The sequence below is a fragment of the Macrobrachium rosenbergii genome, chromosome 36 (assembly GCF_040412425.1).
Source record: "Macrobrachium rosenbergii isolate ZJJX-2024 chromosome 36, ASM4041242v1, whole genome shotgun sequence".
In the NCBI taxonomy this organism is placed as follows: domain Eukaryota; kingdom Metazoa; phylum Arthropoda; class Malacostraca; order Decapoda; family Palaemonidae; genus Macrobrachium; species Macrobrachium rosenbergii.
In genome coordinates this window covers 19,686,039-19,713,178 of record NC_089776.1, presented here as the reverse complement: position 1 = coordinate 19,713,178, position 27,140 = coordinate 19,686,039, and the positions used below count along the sequence as shown (strand labels likewise).

General features: G+C 35.6%; 1 protein-coding gene across 32 annotated transcripts in view; it reads left to right on the top strand.

Moving 5' to 3' along the window:
* LOC136825010 (partitioning defective 3 homolog) overlaps positions 1-27,140 on the top strand; it is a 471,362-nt gene that overhangs the window by 442,567 nt on the left and 1,655 nt on the right. For 19 of the 32 annotated variants that reach the window (XM_067081025.1, XM_067081019.1, XM_067081018.1 and 16 more), the window contains 7 exons: positions 1-44; positions 200-361; positions 9,193-10,440; positions 11,491-11,660; positions 13,484-13,558; positions 17,032-17,109; positions 26,190-26,401. The exon at positions 1-44 is cut by the window's left edge and continues 146 nt beyond it. In XM_067081025.1, the coding sequence (XP_066937126.1) occupies positions 1-44; positions 200-361; positions 9,193-10,440; positions 11,491-11,660; positions 13,484-13,558; positions 17,032-17,109; positions 26,190-26,401 (1,989 nt within the window). Of the gene's footprint in view, positions 45-196; positions 362-9,192; positions 10,441-10,635; positions 10,756-11,490; positions 11,661-13,483; positions 13,559-17,028; positions 17,110-26,189; positions 26,402-27,140 lie in introns of all 32 variants that reach the window. The other 13 variants (XM_067081031.1, XM_067081028.1, XM_067081030.1 and 10 more) reach the window with 11 other exon arrangements.

Sequence of the window (27,140 nt, the reverse complement as noted above, 5' to 3'; positions counted from 1 at the left end):
AGCAGTATAGAAGAATGATTGAGACAACAGCACGCACTTCCCAGGTAATGTATACTTGTCTTTGGAAATCAGCAACTTTTTATCTTGGAAGTTTCATAGTAGGGAATATTATAGCCTGTTTAATTTATATATTAAGTAATATTTGTAACAGTAAGTAGCTTAATTTTAATAGATGTTATTGTATGAATTCCCCAAGCAGCAGCAACAACAACAGTCTCAAATTCGTGGAGACGAATTGGAGCCAACTCGTTCAGAGAGAATGCATCAACTAAGAGCTGAGCATCAGAGAAGACATGCCCAGCGCAACAGAACATATCCAACAGATGACATAGAAGAGCAATATGAAAGTGCAATTAGACAGGTAAGGACCATTTAAAAGAAATCTGTATGGAGTCTGTAATTTATCAGAGTACTATTGACATCATATAATTTAGCTGTAAGGGTGATTTTCTCTTTAGGTAACAAAAATATTCTTGTTTCAGTTCTTTGTTTTGTAATGAGGTGTAGCTAGGAAGAAATTACTTTTCAAAGAAGTTTGTAAGAATCATTTTTTAATTTTTCCAAGATAGAGCAAGATAGTGTGTTGTATTGCTTAAGAAGGGCTGACTGTATGAAGGAAAATAATGTCAGTATATGTGCTAATGATATGCAGTAATCCCTCGATTATCTGGATCTTCCTTATTTGGAACTCAACATTATCTGACACACCTGGACCAGGGACCAAGGACCAAGAAAATATGATATATAAATTTCAAAAATTTTGAAAAAACACTCTCCAATGTTGCCAATGCTGCATGGCCCAATGAAAATGTTGGTAACACTGCTTACTCTCTTGAAGAGACTGAGAAAGGGTTTAGGGTGTGGGGAGAGGTCTGGAGAAGTTTCCTAGGTGGGGGGGGGGTGATGGGTGGGTGCCATGGGAGAGGAGGGGCATTAAGGCTGTGCAGAGGAACTGACTCAGAGAAGGTTGTTTTGGAATGTGGGTGGAGCTGGGGAGAAGTTTCCCTGGGTGGGAGGGGATGGAGATGCAGTGTTGGATGGGTGAGAGGGCTAGGTAGACGTGTAACTTACTACAGCTTGTTTTGTTTTGTGTTTTTATATTTATGACTTTTTCACATTGTATTAAATAATGTGTACAGTACTGTACTGTAACTTGTAATGAAATACAACCACAAAGCAAAAAGAATGGAAGAGAGAGAGAGAGAGAGAGAGAGAGAGAGAGAGAGAGAGAGAGAGAGAGAGAGAGATTACATTGAAGGTCATAACACACATTCCTTCCCTTTTGTCATTTTTATTTTTGCTGTATTTTCTCATTTTTTATTTTTACAACTCACAAGAAAAACTCCATTGTGTGCATAGAGTACGTACGTATGCACACAACCTTTGCTTTTGGGTGATGGCACCAAGACTTAAGTTACAAATAAACACAACGTGATGCCAACATCTACAAATTCACATTTAAGTATTTTTAATTAGAGATGAAGTAAACGCAGTGATAAAATCTTCTCTTGTGTACTGTTATGACATGTGTGATAATCATACAGTATTTACAATCAACTAAACTCGTAATGAAAATACTGTACAGTAAATCAAGCAAAGCAAAAAAGAAAAATAGCAACACGTGATACTGTGCTAAGAAACACGCACTGTATAGAGATGGTGACATCAACAGAGATGACATGCCACGTGTAGATGTAAAGACACACAGGCATAGAAGTAAAGCTTCCTTGACACTGATGGGAAATGAAAAATCTGTAATTCCAATAAAATGATCAACTACTTTTTAGTAGTGCTTAAAATTAATTTGCTTTGGACAGTTGTCATTGAGAAATGCCATATTTACTAAAGATGTAAGCACAGGGTGTTTTACACAAACAGTATCCATGATAGTGCAAAATGAATAAAACATATGAAATGTCATATATACTGTACTCCTGTATCATTCGATCTCGCGTATCAGTCAGTCCTTAAAGTTTTGTCCCAAAACATGATTTCATCTTGTATCTCGTGGATCATGAGAGTTGCATTTTGGATAGTACTGTATAGATAGCATTAGCCTAACCTCTTTTCCACACTAATCCTATCTTCTTGTTAAATAAATGAAAGTAAAGAATAACAACCATTTACTGTATTGCAAGATCACCACGTACCAAAGAATTGACATAAATAACATTGAGTACAACATAGACAAACAAATCTGGAAACAGCTGTTTGGAATTTTGAAGGATTTTTATTTTAAAGTATATTAGTTTACCTTTGTATACGAGTTTTACACTTATGTACAAAAATGAAAATGGTAATTCCAGTAATAATCCATTTCCTTTGGCAGCTAAAAATGATTCTCGTAATTATTTCGTTAGTAGGCCTCGGTCAGCTAAATGTGAGAAGTTAAACATTAGCTTAGCCTACTTAAATTTATATGGGCGTTGATCAGATTTTTATATATTACAATGATATAATAGTACTGTAATACAGTATAAATGGATTCAGCAAGTAAAATATCAGTTTCATCACCATTACATTTATCTTAAATATGGCTGCAATAGCCTGTTTGACTTATGCAAATGGATACTCTAAGCTTAATGCCCAGCCTAGGCCAACAGTTCTTACATACACATTTTGTATCTCATGTATGGTAATACAACATAGTAACAACTAATGAGAAAGTTGCTGTATAAAAATACATTAACCCGCGTGGTGCTGCATGTCACTAGAATCGACACCTTGGAGGTTGCAAATGGACGACGACGATATTATTGATGCTTTATTTTCAAATACTGCAGTAAATATAGTCCTGCCCCTTAGTTTTGCTTGAGTGACATCAGCAGTCTCACCAACCATTCCGTTCACTGTTGAACATAAAACATACCAGGTTTCTCTTGAACATAGGTATAAAATCAGCATAATTGTGAACCTTCCTTAAGCAGGGGGTCGGGGCCAGTGAGGCTTGTGTATCCTGGAGTTGAGCAACGTCAAAGATTTTTATAAATCTTTGTTTATTTTCTAAATTTGTGGAAATAATGGCTTTTTATGAGGATGATGCTGATTCATTGTCATCAAATAGTGATATAGAGATACATAATTATGATGACAGTGTCGATAGTAATGTTAGGTATTGGTGTTTAGGTTAGCGTGCATATGGGGGTTGAAATACATAAAAATACTGTACACCCAGTCAACCAGTTACTAATTGTTTATATTTTATGTATTTTTTCACTTGCTTCTTCAACAGCTAAGGAGTAACTTGGGCATGAAAAAATTTAAATTGTCTCAGAAAATATTGTACAAAGCATCCCGTAAATGAAAAGATGTTTTTGAAAAAATTTCTCTTTCCAAAACTATTTTTTTGGATATCAATTTTCAGAAGTATCTTATATTTTAATGTTGGTTATCAATCTGCAACAAAAAGAGATTCCAACCATGTATAGCATTAGGTGATAAGTTCAAAATTTAGTGAGAAAATGTTGGTTCCATTACTGAAGTTGTGAATGTGTAATATTGCTGTTGTCAAGTGGCATCCCCCAATTATCTTGTGTTAATGGTGATAAAATCATGGTAGGCTGCAGGGAAGTACAGGTAGGCTACTTACCTACTGAATTGTGTGTCATTTATGAGAGAAAAAATGAAGGGGTTGCATTTTTTTTCAGTATTTTTATGCAATATATTTACAGATGTGGGGAAAAGGTAGATACTGTAGTTATGCTATCTACCTTTTGCATAACATTTTCAGTTTAAAGTGTGATGTTGGCTGCTTATAAGCATATTTAGTGTTGACATTTATGTGGTATTGACAAGGTAAGGTGAGCAAGGGTATACGGAGTTGCCCTTGAATATCCATAGATCTTTTACTTGTCCTTATCTGGATTTTGCCCCTGTCCACCAGGTCCTTGGCTGTATTAATCTGGATAATTGAGAAATTATTGTCATACTTCTTTTTTGCATAATTTGAGTGAGAATGATTAATATTATATTGTCAGTAATTCTTGGGTTTTGCAAGATAATCATGGATTTCTTGCTTTGAAGAAAAATCCTGATTTAATTGCATATCTACTTCATAACTTTTCTTGCTATTTACTTCTCAGTGCTGAAGCTTTTCATGCCACTTAAAGAACTATATTTTGACTTAAGTTTAAAATGTCACTTGACTAAACAAGTGTAACTGCTTAATTACAACACTGAAGTCGTATGATCATGCTAGCATTGGCATACTTTTGCTTTTTTTGTGTAATTATTTCAGTTACTTGATGACAGAATTTTTATTTGTTCTTACTGTTTAAATAGTGTTCTAGTACATCATGGTGCTTGTTTTGTGCAAGGCTTTTAGTTTTTCTTTTATTGTCATATATGTGTACTGTACTTGGAAGGATATACTGTACTGTACTGAAAAGGCAACAGGCTTGTACAGAAATGCTGTAGGGTTCACAGCTAAGGTCAAGGATAGGATTATAAGTCCACGGTAGAGAAGTTAATGTACAGTTTAATTATACTGTAAGCTGCACATTGGCAGGCCAGCAGTGTAGTTGTAACACTGTCCTTATGACCTTGATCCTGTCAAGCGTATGATAGGATAGTCTTGTTTTTGAACTGAAATGCATGGTTATATACAGGAAATGTTACATTTTGTAAATTTGCCATTGTAAACAGTTACTTAATTGCTGACATGTATGGTTAGATACAGGGTATAAGGTTTTGTAAATTTTTGCGAGTTTTGTCATTGTAAGTTGGTCACTGCAGGCTGAGGTCTAGTGATATTTATATTCTAAGGACAAAATTGTGTAAAATGGTGAATTATCATTCATGTTTGATGTACTAATTTACTATTACTTTCAGTAAAGGCAAATTTATCACACTTGAGATACTGTAATTGCAAGAGGTTAATTTTAGGTAAAATTATTTTCTAGTAATTGCAGATTATAGCAGTGAAAATGCACAATGACTTTTAGTAATGTTAATAGAGCAGTTTTGAAATAAGAATTCCAGTAGGGCTGGATGAGATTAGTATTTTAAATTTTTGTCTGCCAGCATCTCAAGTGACAGATTTTGAATCTCGTAAGCTACTATGTTTATGAATATATAAAGTGGTCTTTTTATGAGCATATTTGGTGGTTTTTTCAAGTCATGAGCTCTGGTATATGATGTGTACTATTGACTGTCCATAGTTTAACTTTTTGGGATTACTAGGTCTTTTGTACTGTTAAAGCAAGTAAGTGGTGTGTGTGTGTGTGTACTGTCTCCAAGCATTATATGAAACACTTGGAGAAAATAAAAAAAAAACCGTGGTGCTAGTATTTGGCAGGGAATTAATGTACAGTACATTGGTTTCTTTAGCAAATAGAACCAGAATAAAGCCAGTTGATGATTTTTCATTGACTGAACTGTAGTGTAATTATTTGTTAGTGCTTTAGCAGATGGAAGGTCAGTTCTGAGTTTCCAGTTAACTTAAGAAATAAACAGATTTGTATGATGATACAGTATATTTTACCATTACAGATTTCTACTAATTGTGTATTCATTCCGGAAAGTAATTGTCAGAACCTTTGGAATTTTCAGTTTATTATCAGATCATTAAGTTGTTAATAGATGTAAGTTGGATCCAGTTGATTTATTGTGAACTAACCTTTCTGGCTAGGCCTGTCTATGGTGCCCCCATCTCTCACTGACAGCGTTTCTGCTTAGTGATATTTCTGTTTGAACAGTCTTTGTAAAATTAGTATTAATGCTAGGATACTCATTGGCTGTGATTTTAAAGCTGAATAGTTAAATGTTTTGTAGTATTATGTTAGAAAAAGCAAAATAAAAAAAGTAAAAATGGTTAAAAACACTGTTATAAAGATATTTTCTCGCCATGCAAAACTAAGATAAATTGCCTTTCTAATGATTCTCACTGTAATAGTTTGTGCCAGCTGTTGATACTAAAATGCTATGAAAAATTAGAACTTTTATTTATGTAACTTACCAAGTAATTACATTGCTTACAGTTTCACTTGCTGGCAGCTTAAAAATTTTGAAATTCATGGTAGTGCTATTGTCAGTGTAGGAGACTAGACCCCGCCCACTTTCGGGGTAAGCGAGGAACGACTTCAGCAGAGAGCTCAGTTGTTTTCTGCTGGTTCCTGACTGAAGTTCAGTTGTGAACAGTTGGCTTAAATTTTGGCTTTTGTCACTTTTCCATTGAGATTCTTCTTTTGGTGAAGTACTGGTAGCCTATGGCTTTGTATTTACATTAGGTTCTCTTAGTGAGGCTATTATTTCTCAATTTAGGACGTTTTTTCTCAACTTGCCTGATTATAATTACGATTGTTGACTTGTTAGTTAGTATGTCTGACTCTAGAGGTACTAGCCTATGCTGTTGCAGCAAAGGCTGCAATACAAGACTTACTAAAGAGAAATATGACTCTCACTCTGTGTATAGGATGTGGGGGAAAGTGTGTTCAATTGATCGAACCTGTGACGAATGTTCTGAGTGGGATGCTAAAAATGGAAGGCTTTGGGGTCTCATTTAGCAAGATTAGACAGGGATAGAAAACTTAAGGCAGCCGCTAGAGCCGAGAAATAAGATGATAGTTAGCAAGACCGTAGATAGTTCTGCTGATGATAAAATTCCTCCTTTATCTATGCCTGCTCCCACTGTGTCACCTGTTTCCAGTCATTTGACTATTCAACCTGCTTCTTTATCCAGCTCTCTCACTTCCGCCCTCGACCCCCTTGCCAGCCTCAAGTCAAAACTCGTGATAACTTCGGTGTTAAAATGGGGATAATAGTGGATACAGTGACCCAGTTGGGTACTTCAGTGCATGTCCTTATGGACAAAGTGGAAAAAAGTGTTAGTGTTAGTGAAGTGTCAGTGGAGGAGGCAGCTGCTCATCCCACGGATGTTCCTAGGCAAAGGTCACTGGCGTACTCCGCTAAACATGGGAGCAGTCATACCAGAGGCCGAAGGGAGGTCAGTGGGGTCTGCCCACAGGCAGTATTCCCCTCAATCGGACCTGTTGCAACTGCCCAAGTCGCGACAAAGGATCACTGTTGGAAAGGCATGCAGTCGGCTGTCCTCGAGTTCCGAGGCATCCAGTCCTGAGAAAAGGTACCAGTGGTGCTTTAGTGATGAATCGCGGCCAGCCCACGGCAGATACAGTCCGCTCCCCTCCAGTGCCTTATAAGAGATTTACAGAGCCCCTGCAGCAGCCTTTGTGTAGTTTCTGGGATCCCCAGAACGCTTTTCTCCAGAACTGCCTGTGCGGGAACCCAGGCATTTGTCTGTAGCAAGACACTCCTCGTCTTCTCGCGGTGCCCAAGAGCAGCCGACCTCCCAGTTACGCCCAGATGCTTGATAGCGCCCGAGCATCCATTAGTGCCCGATCCTCTACTTACGTCTGAGTGCCCTTCAGTGTTTGAGCTCCCTACAGTACCCAAGATTTCAGTACACAGATGGACTCTGCCTTCCATGGAATGATCTGCACATTTTCCGATGCGTTTGGTGCCAGATGCCAACGCCTGACAACAGCTAACCCTTCGATGCCCAATGCTGATTTGATGGACCCATCGCTAGCACCAATTCAGCGTGAACTGGCTGATATCTTAAGGTTGCTTAAGAAAGAGCCCTCTTCTTTAGCCCAGGCCCCTTACGAGTTGTATCTACCCGTTTCATTGGAAGAAGGTGATATGGATCATGGCTCCCCTCCGACAGCCTTTGCAGATTTTTTGTCGTACTTGCTGCAGTACTTTCCGGGATTCTTCTTGCCTGCAGCCCCGGCTTCAACCTTTTTCATCGGTGATAAGCCTGCTGACTCCTCCAGACTGCCGAAGATGGTGCTTTCATCTGCTAGGAAGGCTCTCAATGAGCTGGATAGTTGGATCTCGGAGAGGAGAGGGCAGGGGGTACTGTGTACCTGGAGACTCACCAGTCTTAGTTGTAATGGGTGGGTGGTGTTTTTATATTCTATGGTGTAGGTGATGTTCATGTTTTTTTATTCTGGTCATTTGGTTTGTCAGTACTGTGCCCAGGGCAGGAGGCAACTGGCTGCTTGCATACTTTGTTAGTCACCGGGTTCATCCCTTGCTGCAAAGTACTGTATCCACTAATGTAGAGTTGCATCTGGCCAACTCGGCACACCCTATGTGGTTAAGATGAGCGCTGACCAGAGGCATTATCTACCTGCAGCAGCTCTCTTACCAGTTAAGGACCAACAAGCATTGTACCATTGCTAATAATTTCTATTCTCTAACTCATTATCATCCATAATGTTTTGGGGTAGAAAAATCCATATCCCACCTTGTCAGTTTGGGATTAGCATTGTAATTACTTGGTACGTTACATGTATAAAAATGATATTTTTATGGTAAAATAAAGTTTTATATTTACTTATCAAGGAATTACAAATCAAAGCCCTCCCTCCTCCCCTCGTATGGAAAGAAGGGCAAAAACAATTGAGCTCTCTACTGAAGTCGTTCCTCGCTTAACCTGAAAGTGGGCTGGGGTCTAGTCACCTACACCGACACTAGTGCTACCGTGAATTTCAAAATTTTTAAGCTGCTGACGAGTGAAACTGTAAGCAATGTAACTACTTGGTAAGTATGTATAAAATTGTTTTATCATGAAAATGACATTTTTTAAGATTTTCTACAGATACCTGCTTATTGATAATTTCTTTGATAGGCCTGTGTAAAGTTAGTTTTCATGCTATGGTGCTCAGTTTCATGATTTGTTAAAGCTGAATTGTTTTAATTTGTTGCAGTAACAGAATTGCTTATAAAAATCTAAGATTCGTATATGAAACTGTGAAAAGATTTCTGCCGTAATTTTTTATATACTTTAATGCAAATTTTTTTCCACTGATGTGTATTGGTAGATTGTGTTGGTATAATATTGGTATGGGTATTGTACATAATGATTTTAGGAATTCCTTCTTGTTCTTAGCTTCTGTTGATTTTTGGATAACAAAATGTATTTTTCCTTAACTTACTATGAATGAAACTATTTTGATTAAGATTTGGGGTAGCTTATCTAAGTAACCATATAGTAAAAGACCTTTGTTGAGTTTCTGGTAATATTAAATATTTTAGTATATATGTACTGTAGTTTTTGTTAGGGAGTATTAATGAATTTTGGGATGTGTTATAAATCATAATCCATGGTAGCTGTTTGCTCTGATGTGCATTGCTTGACAAGCTTTGTTTTTCCTAATGATGTTCCAGGTGCTTGGGGAGAAGAGAGACTCGGAAGCTGACAAGGCTAACAATAACACGCTTAACGCCAATGAAACCCAGTCACAAGTAATGTCCAAGAGCTATGTGCATAGGCGCTCCAAATCCCCTAATCATACCTCTTCCTCCTCTTCCACAAATGCTCTTTCTGATAATCCCCGAGGTTCTGGGAATCCAAATAGGCATTCTTTCCATGGGATTATTAGCAAGTCCAGTCAGGCAGCTGGCACTGCAAATCGCCACTCTCTTTATGACTCTTGTATAAAACCTGCAACAGACTCTCCAACCCCTCCTCATACTCCTCCTGCTTCCCCAACCAAACCTCACACTCACGACCCACTGCAATATGTAAATCTTCCAGATAAATATAGTTGCAATAATGACATTTATTCCAAGCCCATAAAAGTAACTAAATATCCTCATAAGGACCCCTGTCGACCTCGGTCATCCTCTGTGCCACTAGATGACAATGGCCAAGTCAATAATACTTTAAATTGTATTATTCAGAATAATGTTTCATGTAAACCACCCCTTCCTCCCAGGAACAAACCTGTAAATAATAATTATAGACCACCTTTACCTCCACCAAATCCCAAGCCAAACCATTCTGCTAGTCGTTCAAAATCAGTTAATAACTCTTCAGACCAAAGAACTAACCAAGCATCTACTAGTCAGCAGTCCTTCAGTCGTATGAATCAGATATCCCCTAATTATGCTTTCTCATTTTCAAAACCTATGTCTTTATCAACTTGTGCATTAACATACGGTAGTAGCATCAACAATACTAATGCAAGTGTTGAAGATGTTTTAACCAAGAACATCATAAATCAGGCATTAAATCAGCATAACGTACCACTTGACACTCACGGTTCTGGAAACTTGGTCAGTGGCGGTGATGGTAAAGTCGAGGGGAATGGTGATGGTTTTAGTAATAGAATGGTGATGGCTCAATCCATGGTGTGGGGTGGGACCTTTGTTTCAAATAGCAGCAGTAGCTGCCTCAACAACATAGCTGCTCCTCTTAGCAGCAGTAGCAGTAGCAGCAGTAACAGCAGTAGTAGCAGCAACAATGGTACACCACGTACCAATTCTCTCCCAAGGATGGGTGTGAAAGGAAAAGCAGCAGCTATGTCTGCTCGTGGATCTCCATGTCCCCCACCTCCACCCCCTCCCAAAGGTGCTCCCAATCCTCTTGCTGCCCTTCAATCTACTGCCATACTAGACAATAGCCTATTTTGGGTAAGGGTTGTGGATATCATGCACTGGCTTTGCAATGAGCATTGCACTTTTGCATGAAAAAATATAATCAGCTTTGAGCATGTTTATAATGTTTGGCATTCACCAGTTTTCCTCTACATATTTTTAATTTATGCATGAAAGTCAAGGTTTTCCTAATTTTGCAGTGCATGATCAAGTTGGTTGGTTGTTTTACAGGAGCAAGGTCTGTTATTTGCATGCACTAAAACCCGTACACATCGTCGAGCCTATAGTCAGGATCTCATTGGTGAAATAAGGCACATGAGGGAGGTAGCAGTGCCTCTTGGATGTCATCGGGTATGCCAGTATCTGTGGCTCATCACGTTTCTAATACAGTATATGGATTAGATGCAAAATTAGGCATCTGTCATTATTTTACTACGTTATGTAAATTCTTAATATTTCATTGTCATTCTGTATGGTAGATGTAATACTTTTGTAGATTTTGTGTCATCATTTCACTGTATTTTGACATGTAGAATTAAATCTAATGGTATTACCTGTTAGCTGTATTATTGCTTTATGGGCTTTCATAACTAGGTTATAACTGTATTAATTTTACTCTTTTTTGTTGTATCAGTTAAATATTGTGAGTTATGCAGTATTTAAAAGGCATAACACAGAGGAAATATTTAAGCTTGTGTGTAAGAGTTGTTTCTTGGAGATATTTTCTTAGGAATTTTTGCCTTGTTGATAATGTTATCTAGTATATTGCTGTCAGATACTGTCGTTGGAAATTAAAACTTGTGTGTGATCCATGTTACTTGTAGTTCTATGTGTAGCTGCTTAGTGTTTTGCCACAGTATTAGCGTAGATGTATAATTTTTTGTAATAAACCATTTATTTTGCAGTAGGTTTGGTGTATCTTGGAATGACAGAATTTTGTTTGGCATTTCTTATCTAACTTTTTTTTTTTTGCAAATTAAGATAATTGTGATATTGTTACAAAAATTGTTTTATCTGTCTGTAGAATTTGAAGTACCTAATATATTATATCAAGTGTAATTTGGTTCTCTGTTTTTATTTTTACAGCGCTTGGATCCAGTTCCTAGTGAGCCGAAACCAGAAATACGGCATATTAGGTCACATAGCTATGACCTGTATGGTGACTCTGTGGGTAGACCAGGTAGTCGAACAGGCTATGCTGATCCTCATAAATTTTCACATTACGTAAATTATGAACAAATACAGCAACATCTGCGGTAAGCATACCCTTTGGTAATTAGATGTTTGATGATTGTGTGATTCTTAGTATTTACTGATGATGTCATATTTTAAAGTAGTGCTTTTTTAATATTTTGTTAAATTTTCTTAGTTTCCTTTGCCTGAATTTTTTTTCTTTACTTGCAAGAGAAGGTCATTGTATTATTCTGTTTCTGAGTTATAGCTGTAGAGCTTTTTACCATCTTTGGCTACTAAGAACCTAACAATGTAATGGTGTTGGTCATGGTGGAGGCTGCCTTTTGCAAGTTTTGCAGTAGTAAAATAAAGAAGGAAAAAATCTGATGTTAGTATGTGAGGAAGATAGTGTGCAAAAGAAATTGATATTGAAGTAAAGTAATAATAGAAAAATGATCACGAATGCATTTTGCAGTTAAGATTACTGTAGTTTTCTATATGTACTTCAGAGGTTGCTAAAATAGATTCACAGACATGCAGAAATGCAGTTATTTCAGTATTATTGATACTAAACTAATAGGTGTATAGTTTTTATATTTAAGCTTTACTTTTTCACTCTGGGATTAACAAAGAATTTATTTGTAAAGTTAGAACAACATTACTGGGTTTGTGATCCTGTACAATTTCATGCTGAGATTTTTATTAAGTGTAGTTAATGTCGGACTTGGTATTAAACATTTGAAGAACTAACTGTTTTTTGGTAGCAGTCAGCTTTACATACACATGTCACTACAGGATAGATACAGTCTAAAAGGCTTGGTATTTATAAGCTGAGATCTTGGGTTCACAGCTTGTTCAGAAAAAAATATTATCATTTCATCACTGCTGTATAAGCATTTTGAATGATGAATTTTATTACCATATAGCCATGTTTAACTTTTGAAGTACAATATATCTGATATGACCAACTTGAATATTGCATTATGTATGATCTGCTTAGCAGCTACAGGTTTTATGGATTAAAAGTCCATGGAACTTGGGACACTGACATGTAACACGCTATGCATGTTAATCTCCATTACAGTACTAGCAATTATTGTTTGGTCAACAGATTTTTAATAAGTAATTATGCAACAAAAATGATGCTGATGCCCTGGAACAAAAAAGATGAGATTGTTTGTTTTCTTACTGTTGAAATTTGAGAATCTATGGTACAAATTAAAGATAAATAAGATTCCTGGAAGATATTTTCATAACAGTTGTTTCCTCAAATAAAATGCCATAATAATATGCCTGTAACTACTTGCATTACTTGAATGAATAAAAAAAGTAATTGTGGGAGCTATGGATTTACTAATTGTGTTTCAACTTCATAGCTTTATTCCTGAGGGAGGGAAGGAAATCTAAACGCCAGCCTGTATACAACATTTCTAAGGCCATTAAGGGTTTGAGGTTCTTTTATCTCGGTGAGGGCAATCAGTTATTTTTGCGACAGACATATTCTTCTTAAGGATATTGAAAATTCTTTACATTTACCAACATTTAATGGTTTACTGACCTTATTTTTAACATTTTTGGCGATTTTAACATTACCCATTTCCTTAAATTTAAGTGCAAGTTTCATGTGATCAGTGTTGAGATACAGTGCTGTATAAGGATTTTTTTTATCAAGAGACATGATTAGAATGACATTGTAGTGAGTTGTTTAAATGATACACCAATTTAATGTATAAGCACTAACTTTCACAAACACTGAACCCAACATCTGCTGCTGCTGTCTGTGATATTTACACTTGCGTATCTAACATGCTAACATCTAGCTATGGTGATTGGCCTTTATCTACTTATGATCACTTAGGTTTTGTTCTAGATCATCACAATATTTATGTTTCTATTTTGCATGCAGCAAGAACAAGGAGCAAGAAAGGCTAAAGAAATTAGCTAATCAGCAATACAAGGACTTTAAGGATAAGCAGACTAGGTGAGATTTTTTATTCACTTGAATTTATTTCCAGTTTTCTTAACAATGGGTGTTAGAATGCTGGTTTTGATGCTGAGTATCTGTCATTGATTCATAGAAGATGTTGATGAAATCAAATTACTTTACTGCTTATATGATATGTCAGCATAAATCTTACGGATATGGTGGTATCCACTTTGTGTTTTATTGATGTCATAATTCCATTTATTTGGAAGACTGCAGTTTTCACTGTAATCTTAATATATTTAACTACAGATATCAGCATTACAATTTCATATATTCTTCTATGGAGTAAATTGAATGTTTGAGGCTCAGTGTGTAGTAGCATTGTTTTGGGTTTTCAAGCTTTTGTGTATGCTGTTTTGTATTTTAATTCCGAGCATGGTATGTTAATGAAGTAATTTGTAAGTCTGATTTTTAAATTTTCGTTATAGAATAGAAATTTCACAGTTGATGTAGAGGAATATGGGTATTTTTGCTTCAGTCTTGGCATAGAACTTGTTTAATTTTATCATGCTATGTCCATTTATTACTTGATAATGTTTTGATATTAAATTCAGTTTTATTTCATCTGTCCACTTATGGGTGAAGATGTGGCATATGCACATGGGTAGCATGTGATTAGCTAACAATCAGTGTTTGTGATATTATTAGCTTGTTGTAATAAAGATTAAAATATTACTTCAGTAACATACATAAATATTTGTATTTACAAAGAACCCTCACTCTTTTTTACATAAATCATAAACATGTTGATGTGTATCAATAATATAACTACAAGCACATGAAAGACGAGCTTGTATCAGACAGTCTACTGAGATCAAATACGTTCAAATGAATGATAGTCTTTCAATAGTGGTAAAGTCCAGGCTACATGTAAACCATACCCACAAACTGTTCAGATTGCAAGATTTCCTTATCATTCAAACTTTATCCTATGAACTAGTTTCATTACATGAGCATAAAAATAACTTTATTGTAATACCAAAGTTATATCCACATCTGTGAACTGGAAAAAATAACCGTGGACCCATGAAGCTAGGCCAATGTTTATGATTTGGCAGATATTCTCTTTTACTGGCCTTGTTTTAAGCACACATTCATTTCATTTTGGTCAAATTTACTTTTTTTATTGTAATCTTTATTAATTCATTCTATGTAAGTATTGTTCCAATCCCCAACAATGAAAAAACTATGTATTGTATTTCTAGGCTAGCCTCATAGACAATTTTTTATGTTATTTTGAATATTACCTTACTAGTGTATTTTACTAGCAAGAAATTGAAATGCCCTTTAATTACCTACAGTGAGATGAAAAATTGAATATTAAAAGCCCATTTTTTCTTTGCGTTTAACCTGAGTGCAGACGGTTACAAGCTTGTCATTAGTATGCTTGTATTGTTATATTAACGATATAAAGCTTTATGTTCATGATTTAAACAAGGTGTGAGGGTTCTTTTTAAAGTATAAAGAAGCATTCAGATTCAGATGTATTACTGAAGAAATAGATTGCATCTTTATTAGAGTAAGCTTACGATATAGGAATCATTAATTTCAGCCAATCAAGAGCTAGCTATGCCTATGACACATCTACCTAAAACCTATGTTGGTGAGTGGACAGATGGAATGAATTAGACTATAGTATGCCACATTTACTGTTATACTTATATTGTTTACCATATCATTTATGGTGTTCAGTACAGTTTTCGTCTTCAACTGAACTGCATTTTTTTTATATCTAGAATGTGATGCCTTATTTTTCTTGGAGCAATTTTATGATTTTTATACCAGTCTTTTTTCTGTTTTTCACAAGTTATTACAATTATAATTGATACCTTATTAAAACTTCTTAGAGATGTCAGACACAGCCTCCAACAGTGCCATAAAGTTTTTAAAATTTAATGTATTGGGAAATATGCAAGATTTTTTGTAGATGATGTAAGGGTCTTAGACATGCAACCATCCATTTAAATCCATGTTCATGTCAAGTTGTCTTTGAATAACTTAGCATTCATCAGATGGTGTAAGTATATGGTATAATAAATTTATCGTATATATGTTCTTTTTGTATGGACGTGACTTGTTTGCACTTTTCTCAATGTGCCCCAAAAGTTACTTTTGTTGCATAAAATTATCCGAAAAAATTTATTTATAGTAAACACTAGGAAAACCTAGTACTTGCTGTAACATTTTTTTAATATCGGTGTGTGACCGTTTTATAGCGTTAGCTTTATAGGTGTATGGGTACGTTTTAGTAGTACAGGCAGTCCCCAGTTAATGGTGGGAGTTCCGTTCCCGGCTGAGGGCCACTAACCGAACATCGGCGATAATAGCAGTAATAACCCACTTAACAGTGCCATTAACTGGATACCGGCACCGCTAACCAGTGATTGGCGCTGCCATTAAGCGGAGATCAGCGGCGTTAAGCAGAGATTGGTGTCACTAACTGGAGATCAGCGCCGAAAATCCAGTTAATGGCGTCGTTAGACTAGTGCCATAAAACCGGATCGCTGTTAACCAATGCTGCCAGTAAGCAGGGACTGCCTATACTGTGCACTGTCAGTATTATCTGTCCCGAACTAGATTTCCAGTATAATGTTTACTGACTTTTCACATTTTATTTATCCTTATGCAGGTAAATGTTTTTAGTAATGCTGCCTTTCATTCACTTAATTAGCAGAATGGTTGTGTTGACATAAGAGTTGTATATTTTAGGGAATAAAATTTAAAAGTTTACCATACTGGCTACTTTTATCATTCTACTTAGAATGTTTGCCAGTCATAACTAACTAAGGGTAATTTTTGTCTAAATAGTATGGCTCTCATTGGATATGGATAGTAAAAGCTGCTGGATGAATCTTGTGATTCTTTTCTGTTTAGATACCTAGTTTTAGTTTGCAATGACTATGTTGTTGATACTTTCAATTAAGGTTTTTAACAAAAATACCAAACTGTCCAATATTGTTGTGCTCTGTCAGATTGTAACAGCAAGATAAACCAAAGCCTTTGTTAAAGTTTAAACTGGAGAATCGGAAGTTGGGTTTTCAGGCCTTTCCCACTAATTATCTGCATTTGTTGAGAGTATTAAGATCAAGGATAGCTCTAGCGTTTTAAAGTTATTGTTTTATCCTGTACTATATTTAAGGTAGCATTTTTACCTTTATGAAGCAGAAGTCAAGATTGTATAAAAAAATACTCATATATTTGTGTTTTATTTTCTCTACATCAAAGTACGTTTTGTTTTTAACTTTCAACTTTGTAATCATTAGCAAAGATGCAGGTTTTTACTCTTGGATTTTTAAGTGTGTTTTATATCTAAGGTTGTATGCCATAATCTTTATGTATTAGTGGGATAATGGTATGTGTTTATTTTTTCTTTTACCAATTTTAATTCAATCACTCAAGGTGTTGGTATTACTAACTACCTCCTGCTCCCTATTACACTTTCCTTTCTCCTACTTTCCCTAAAGCAGGAGGCTGCAGGAGGGTAACCATGGTAACCTGTTGCACAAACTGGAGGAGACGTTTATTCACGAATCTGTTCTTGCAAGGTATATTGCACGTATTGGTGGATGCATGAAGCATGTTCATTAATTTTAAATGATTCATCATTTAAAATTGTAGTCTTTGTGGTCTGTTAACTTTGTATTCTGTTTAAGTTTGTATTATTTAATTTTTAGTAGAGGAAATCAAGGTTTTTGTCAGTCAGTTGCCAAGATTGTTATTGAAGGGTTCATAAAGTGGTGACATAAAGTTCATACATAATTTAATCTGGGTGCTTGGTTTACTTTTGCCCTCTTGAAGTGCAATGCTCTTTAGAGCAAAGGCCTAAGTTAGCATTATATGATTTGTTCATTTTGAATTTGCTTCGTAATAGTCTTTTATCTTTTTGGTAAATAACAGTATTGATTTTATTCATAAAATTTTGTTGAGCTAGTATATTGGTTATTATTTGAACTCGAATATGATTCCTGAAAGTTTTTGGGGATGTTCATGCATAGTTATCACTTAGGGTTGCTGTATCCATGTATTGCAGTTTGTGAGGGAATGTTGAGCACTTGGTTTGTTTGTGAATAGAATATAAAAAATCAGTCTTTTTTTTTTTTTTTATTCAGTAGGGAGCTTAGTAATTACCGTAATAGAATACTTTGGTAATTTTGCATAGTAATTAATAGGATACTTAGGTAATTATGCATCTTGACATCAGATTGTGTAACTAGTTCAGGTTATAGCCTAGGCTGTTGAGGGTTTGGATTAAAAATAGCATTATATTTTAACATATGGAAAGTTATGAAAGTAATGTTTCATGTCATCCATGAAGATAAAACTTTGTAGGCACTCTGTAGATTAACTTTTCAATATACTGTAACTCATGGTATTTGGACAAAGTAATCTAACTGAAATTTGGAGAGCTAAAAATTTGCTGTTATTTCATCATGAAAAAAATCTACATTTGTTTAGAACAGACTTTAGATTTGGACAAATAGAAAAATATTTGAATTTATAGAGCAAGTAATTAAGGAGACCCTAGGAACCTGGGTCAGCTTCAAGTTCTGAAAGTAGTTTAAATGGTTTGCTATTGTTGTGTAGGGAGGCCTGATTTATTCCTTACACCCATGCAGAAATGAGTTCATTCTTGAACTGTACATCCTTGGATTGTAGTACTGTACATAGTGTTATATGTTTTTACTGGAAATGCTATAAGTAAAGATGGTATTTGTTTGCAGTTTCAGTGTGTATGTAGTTTTCCTTGTAGCTGAAGTTTTAGATTTAAATTTGAAGCATTTGCTTTAGGTTTCACATTTTTAGAAATGGTAAATTTAGATGTTTTATTAGTCGTCAGTTCTTGCGTCTATTAGACAGCTCAGATAACCCAAGAGACTGATATTAGGAATTCATGGTAGCAAGGCTAATGGTTGGCATTATTTTGATTGTAGTGCATGTATTATTAATATTGAGTATGGGCAACTAAAGCATGGAATTTTGCATATAAGTTTGGAAAGTATGCAATCCTGAAATTTTTATTGATGAAATGCTTCAGCGATGGAATATTTGAAGTGTAGAGTACAATTTTGGAATTCCTCTTTGAAAATTGCAGTGTGTTGCTATTGAGTTTTGCAAGCAGTGTACATATATTTCAAGTGTCGAGTATGTACCATTGAACTGAGTTGTATAAAAATATATTGCACTAAATTTTCTCATCTTAAATAGGATGTGACAGTTTTCCATTTATTTTTGTCTATTTGGTCATTTCTGTACTGTAGTTTAAATGTAAACCTGGAGTGTAGCAATTTTTCCTTGGGCAAAATTTGAAACCTAAAAGCAGTTGGATGGGTTATATTACACAGTAGTCTATACATCACACCTACAAGAAGTAAAACGTAAAAAAAAAAATTGAGAGTGCATGCAGATTAGGACTTACGACCAGTAATAGGTTAAAAGGTGTTTAAAGTGCTCAGAATTCCCTGCAGCAAAGAGAGAAAGTGTCAGCAAAAGCAGGGACAATGATGCACTATAATATATATAGAGTAAAATATACATGTGAATAATATGTAGTGTTAATTTGCCAAAATAATGCCATTTTTTAATACCCAAATGGGTAAAATTGGTGGCACTAGGAACACGTAACCTAACATGAACCACAGCTCTAAATAACCTAGAAATGATTGTGTAATAAAAGGAATAACAAAGCAGTTTGATGTGACTAATAAGTCTTGTCTAGGCTAAACTACCCCTTTACGTTTCCTCTGTTTTACAGTACTACTTTATTGAATTCATTCTATTAAATAATATCCTGCTTATGTAAATTTATTTTGAAAATATATAGTTTATAAATTGCGGTAATTATGTCACATGCAGTTTAATACTTAATGTGGATATGACTTGGTAACTTCATTTGAATGATAAAATTTTACATAGGCTCTGCAAGTGTTTTGCAGTTACCTTGTACAGGTAAGCAAATAAAAATTGCATGTTATTATTTACATTTTGAATGGAAACAACAAATTGACATTCTCCATGGTATTGTCTAGAGTGTTGATAGTACAGTTATATGTATTGTTTTAAGCAAAAATAATAGTGAATAATTATTGAGGAGTGTGTGCTTAGTTTTGTAAAACTAGTTGAAGTTATTTGGAGACTGACTTTGATGCTGTTATCAAATGACATGTTTTATTATATTTGTTTATAAGTTTGTACATTCTTTGGAAAAATTCAAAACCTCTGACATGGCTGGCAAGCATCTTCCAAGTAAAATTCTCCTATGTAGTAAAGAGGGAATATTGTAAAATCAGAAGATAAGATTGTGACTAAAATGGACAAATACAGTATGTACTGAAAATGACTGCCTGTGAGCAAATGACAGAGGAAGATGAAAATAAGTCCTGGAAAAAATTGCACTCTTTCATGAAAGTATGTTGAGAGACATCACTATAGGAGTTTGATAGAGAAGTTGTTTTGCCTTTCTAGAACTAAACATACAAGATTAACACATGTTTAACTTGATATGGCCATGTTGCCCTATTCTAGCTAGTTATACTGTATTAGTACATTTCTGCCGAGTGTCACGTTTATTCTGTAGATGGAATAATGTCTCTCTGTTATAGCATCTCATTTTTATAAGTATTGATGGTTTGAGTTGTATGTTACAAACATTCAGACTTAATTTGCTGGGCCAGTCCTATGAAAGTTTTGTTTATTTTCTTTAACTACATCATTCTTATTATTATAGCATAGTTTTTACCCAGACCACAGAAACACTGGAAGGGTACCAAATGAGAACAGATGAAAAGTCAAATATAAGGTGCAGCTTCTGGGAATTGAAGGGTTGCTACAAAAACCAGTAGTACTATTACAGTGCATAAAAAAACACACATTGTAGTCTGTGGTATTCCCCAAGAGTAGTTAGACTACAGACAAAACAAGAAATCCAAGAAAAAATATTGTTAAAGTTTTCATAGGTTCTGTATTACAATTTCAAGCTGTCTTTCTACCTAAATTTGGCCCATAGAGGGTACCACTTACAGTGTGCCTTATGTGGTGCACTGTACATTTTAGTTCAGGTTCTTTTCTGTAGTACTTTAATCCCCAGCAGCCTTGTCGTCTTCTTATTTTCATACATTACCTTTGGTCTCTTCCTACGTAAGTCTTGACTATTTCAACTTGACCTTGCACTAGTTTTCAATTCTCACAAGAGCAAACCCTTGTGGCAAGCCATATGAGAGTCAACATATAATTCAGTAATCTTTTTAAATGGGTAATAGGTGAGCTGTATGGAAAGTAGTCATTTATAAAATACACAGTAATGCTAAAATTTAAAAGCATTGTTTCATACAAACCTATTATGTAGAAATTGCCCACAGTTTAGGTCTTCAAATTTCCAGATGCATTAATTCTTTTAAGATTAAACTAAACTGCACTTTCATGGATGGATGCCAATGTACACTCTCACTCTGATATTCATTCTTGTAAATTGGGAGGGGGAGAGACTCATTATAAGTGATGGGTAAGAACAAAGGTACTGCATGAAGAACCCAGGCTCTTAGGGTGGAGTACCTGTTCCTTTTCTTAGGCTATATAGGAGGATGTGCCAGGACACATCCTTTCTTCTCTAGCTTTGTGAGGTACCCAACGAGTTTGACTTCTCTGAGGAGGCCATTACCCTTTGTACTTGTTGAAGGATACATGAATTTAGTGTGTAGGATCGCCCTTAGCCCTCTTGGATGATCTTGGCAATGTGTCTGGGCAAGGGGGCGGGCGTGTGCTAGGATGTGGGCATCCCTTTCCTCTTTTTACCTAAAGGATGTCACCTACATAGCCCTATATTTTTTCTTGGGACCTGTGATGGTTGCTCTACAGGACAGGCTAGTATTTTAGCTTATTGTAAGTCTGGGAGATGAACACAGTGTGACTGGATTCACTCACTCACCCCTATTTCCACTCTGGGTCAGGCTAGATACATGTACCTGCACTTCAAGTGTCCAGTCTTAGCATAGGGTCTAAGATGAGTCTCCCTTTGCTCTCTCTTTTAATAAGGGAGGAGCATTAGTAGAGTTACTAGCTGGACCAGTTTTGGGTTTGATCAGGAGTAGTTGCCTCTTGCCTCGAATTCCTGTATGGGGGATTTCATGGCACTCCAGTGTTTTTTTCCTTACTTGAGCACCATCCTGTAGCACAAGGTACACTGGTCCAGGGCCTACTGCTTTGTTCAACCTTTTCACCGAACTTGAAGGTGGTTTCAGGAGTCATGATATCCTCTGATTGCATACTCAACCGGAAGCATGATGTTACTGGGTGGCGTTGAACTCAGTCAGTTTGAAAGGAACTACCCCCTGCTTGATGGGTAAGTCTCCTGTTATAAAAGGCGATGGTTTGCATTTCCTTAGGAACAAATGAATTTTTATTTTTAAACAGTAATTTGTTTTTTGTAGGTACAGTATATAAATCAGAGATTTTTATATAGTTAACAAACTTTAACCCCTCTGCTTGGTCCCAGTGGCTGAAAGAAAATGGCTACTGCTTACAGGTGAATAAGGGGTATTCCTTCTTTCACCCCCTCTTTACCACCAGTGAACTACTGTACCTTGTTACCAATTTCAATGGCCATCCCAGTTTGCACTAAAGGGTATCTCCTATTATAAAAGGCTTTGGTTTTGGTATGTGGGAAAAATACAAAGTACTTTTAAGAACTTATTTCATAACAGACACATTAGTCACCTCCCATAAGTCTCTGAAGGGTGGCATATACAAAATTGCTGTCATGAAACATTATTTTTCCCTTAAGAATACATGTAAAATCAATGAAGTGTAAACCCAGATATAACAATTAAATAAGTAAATGCACTTCATGAAACATATTCTACATGAAATAAATGAAGCATTAAATATATTTTACCAGAGATAAAAAATTCTTCATTAACAGCAAGTTAAAAACTCAAAAGTAAAACTTACCTGAAGACTGTGCAATGGTGAGAGAAGAAAAGACATTAGTATGATCTAACTTACTTGACTTGCAAGAGGTGGAAGAGGAGCCAGCTAACCTATTACAGTTGCCATTTTTACAGCTATCTTTTTGAGTACTATTTAGTTGTAGCTGTAAGAGAGGGAAAGAGTGAGAATGAGGAAAATGATGATTACTGCTTGCTGATGGAAGCAATTTCCACATTGCTATATCTGGAAGATCAGAATCTGATTCTTATAGGCTCTCCTTTAGTGGCAATGGTTTGGTTGCCAATTGCCAAGTTTCTTTCAGAGTTTTTTAGAATAATTATTTGTTACCTTGCTGTTGCACATTTTGAGTTTCTTCCTTTTCATTCTGCAATTGCAGTAGCCTCAGTCCTGAATTCCTTATGTGAACAGTAGGTGGTAAATGTCTTTCTCATAAACTTAGTTGAAGCAGCTTGTATGGCACAATTAAAAAGTTCTGTCTATAGCCCCTCAACTCCTCTACTGTAGAAAATCCAGAAAATTCTGGAATCACATTGGAGAGCCTTGGATACACTGTATAGACACTCAAGACTTCATCAAAAATACAAATTGCCTGCTTGATGTTAAAACTGCTCCACTATTTCTTCACCAAATCTTGGTCTTCAGTATCAAGGTTACATTGTAGTCTTTTTCATTATCCTTTTTACAAATAAATCTTGGTGTAGTTGACCTTAAACATGTTTGTGATCCATTGGGTGGATCTTTGATGTATTAAGGTGAAGGAACAAGAGATGCATTCTGTTGTCACTCTATATGACTCATTTTGACTGGAAAAGTGGTCACGTTCTATTAGAATCTTAAAAGTTGATGTTCACTTCCTGATGTAGTATCAGAAGTATAAGTAGTTATCCACCTTTTTTTTTTTACTATATTAATAGTAGACATTAAGCCTTCAAAGCAATGTGGCTTCTCCAACTTTGTAGTGATAACTGACTTAACATATGAGCAACAAAATTCATGCCTGTGGGGATGGTGGTGCACTTTGAACCCTGGCTGTTTCTTTGCCTCCTCTGAAAGATTCCTTTCAGATAGGTCTCATCTGAACTGAAACTCTGCTCTGGAAGATATGCATGGTGTCTCAATATCATCTTTTCCTGAAATCATAGCTGTTGGTGTGTGGCAGATGTATATTTCCCACTAAACATCACATTGTGGAAATTAGCAAACCAGCCACTGCTTGCAACCAGGATCAGATAGCCTCCATTTGTTAATTATACCAATTGCTAGCAGTGGAATAACTGAGAAATGTGACTACCTGATTCTGGTTAAAGCAGCTGTGGTGGTCCTGATCATGGTCCTGGTCCTTAGAGTAAGGGTTGGAGAGGCTTGGTTGGGGCTCTGATCTTCCAGTTTACTTGTAAGATTCAAAATTGCTAAAGTTAGTCTGGGTGTAAGATTGTATGGAGCATTGTCATGGTATGTAATTTTTATGGTCCAAGTCAGTGGTCATGGCTCTTGGCATCAGGGAAGATAATGGTCATGTCCCTTAACATGAGCTCAGATCTGGTTTTTGGTCACTGATCACTTCTGAAACATGACTTGATGTTTCTGGAACATACAGCTCTGCTCAGACTTGCCTCCCAGTCATAAGTGTACATGGTCACAAGTGTCTTAAACTGCAGTCAAGATTTTGGACTGGTCTATAACATTGCCCTAGAGGCATCTTACCCAAAGGTCTTGCTGGAACTAATCTAGGGAGGGAAAAAAAAAAAAAGTTGGAGAGACTGGGCATATGATTGACAACTTTGCTGGGCATATGATTGACAACTTTGCTGGAGCTACGAAGCCAGGGAAATTATAATTGGTAAATGAGCTGTGGCATGGCCATAGATAAAGGCTGAAAAAAATTTCCAGTGAATATCAGTTGAACTGCTGCATAAACACCTTTCAATTCCTGCTTCTATCAAATTTTGAGAATAGCTTCTGTTTAATAACATAACTTTCAAAGAATATCCATAAAGTAAATTTCTGTGGGAATTAAATGATCTTGAGCTTACAAGTATGAGTATTGAATTCTGACATTGCCATTCATCCACCACTTAGTTATGGTATCCTGCCAGCCTAATTAATTATGGTATAAAATTAACTACATACCTATATACCTATAAAAACTCTACTGATTGTGAGTCACTGATGACAAAGGCAAACAAAAAAGTTTCACCCGCTTTTACTAACGATGATAACTTCTGAAAATTCAATTTATTGAAGGTACCCACTAACACTTGAATCATAAGACAACTAACTGATTGAAAACCAGCAAATATACCAATGGTGCAAACCAGCAAAAAGATAGAATTAACATAGGATGTAAAAACCATAATCAGAAATATACTACTGGTACTGTATTGAGGTTATCATTACTAAGCAGGGTAAAATAGAGTAGAGAGGAAGATATGAAAGAAACTGTAGCACAGAGTGCAAAAATTATAAAAATTAAGCCAAATTTAACTTGTAATGGTAATGAAAAAATAGTGCCAATGAAGCACGGGTAGTAGAAGTGCCTAAGAAATACCAAAGGTAAATTTAACATTGAATTGTATGTTACTTTTCTGAAATATAACAGGATAGCTGCTTTCTCTAGGAGCAAAATAAAGGCTGTGCTTAAATAGAATTGTTGCCAACATAGCAGGTACTGGATGTAATTGTGTTACAGAGATCAAGAGGAAATGCTAAACACCCTTTACAAACATCTGTAATTTTTCCATATCAGCAAAAACATTAAAATAGAAAAAGGAGGGAAAAGGGAAAAAATTTGGAATGTAGATGTTTGTTCTAATAAAGAACAAACGACTTCAGTGTCCAACCCTGGATGTGCAGTGCTAAAAGACGATTGCCATTTTCTTTTAAAGGAAACTGAGTTTGAAAACAGGGGACCATGAATGTGGGTTATTTCTAAGTAATGACAACTAAATGAATGTTGCAGGGTGCACTGATTGTGGGTAGGGCATCATTACAGTATAACTAATAAACTTCTCTTCGTTGTCACTAGCTCACTAGGTGCTTTCCCTTAATATAAAGTGACATTTTTGTTATTCTGGTTTGTTTTGTTTGTAGACCTTTGCTTCTTGTTTGTAGTATTAGAGGTATAATAGCAACACATTTTTCATAATCAGTATTGGTTTAGTATTAGATCCTGTAAACAAACTTTCAAAATGTTGTTGCCAAGTAAGAATCATTGCCTTACTAAGCCTATCACTTTGGTATACAAAGCTAGACCTGTTAAGAATTTACCCTACCTTAGTTGATATGCAAACCACAACATTAACCACCACCAAAGTTTCTGGCCTGTCATACCAAGGACTTGCAAATGGAGTGCAATGGTGCATTTAAAAAAAAGATATTTTGTCTATGCACATTACTGATGCAGTTCATTCTGGCAATTAATCTTAATGTTGTTGACTGTTATAATGTGATGAGTAAGTTATAATTATGTGGTACATGTACTTTTTGTTTGAAGTTATGATGTAGTTATTATTTGCAGAATGAGAACATAAGTTAATTTTTGTTGTGACACAGGTAGATGAGGTAATTTTTATTAGCTATAAAGTTCACAATCCTTTATGGCTGGAGCAGGAAGACATGAAATAATTTATGCATTTATAACCTTCTTGAGCCAGATTTATTAATGCTACAAATTTTACTGTAGTCGTGAAGCCCGTGAGTACCAAAGTCAGCGGGGACCTCGGGAGTCAGCACGCGAACACCAGCATAGGCCTGTGAGTAATTATTACGAGTATGAGAGTGTACAGGCCATAATATCTCATGCTCAGGATAACAGTAGTACGTCTCTCCCAAGAAGACATCATCCCCCACCACCAGGGCCACCACCACCAGCTGCAGCTGTGGCTGCTGCAAAAAGTAAGTACTGTATTAAGAAATGTCATTCCATGCATGATCAGTTTCTTCACGTATTTCTTACAGTATGGAAATTGCTTTTGAATATTCTGTTTTCAGTAATTTTTTTCAATAAGCTGTTAAAGATGTATAATCTTAATCAATGTTGTGTAGGTTATGCACTTTAATCAATGTTGTGTAGGTTATGCACTTTATTTTTATGTATTTTGTGAATTTTCCATAAACTTAATAGGGATTCTTCATTTTTCTTGATATATACGAAAAAATTTTTTTTAAAGTGTATATTACTTTTTACCCTGCACATATGCTTTATCACCAATTTCATCTGGGAAGAATTTTTGGACGAGTTATCACAAATTAAAATTTACCATTCAGTGGGTGAACAAATTTATCATAAATTAGTTTTTTTTGTGAAGGTGTTAGAAGTATTCTGTTTTAATGTTTTATGGATTAATATCTTCATATCAAACAAATTATTGTCTCACCTTGCACTTCAGTTTGAAGGGGGTGGGCATTGGCTTTATGCACTGGACAAAATATTCAAAATATTTTGAAAATCAAATAAAATTATTAGCAATTTGTTATGATTTTTACATTTTGTTGTAAATTATGGACAATTCAAGTAAAATGAATGTTGGTAAAACATTCTCTGGAATACCTTTAGGTTTATTATTTTAATACAGGTAACATTATTGTTATTTTGTACTGTAAGTATCATTACTTAATATTTCCCAACAGTCAT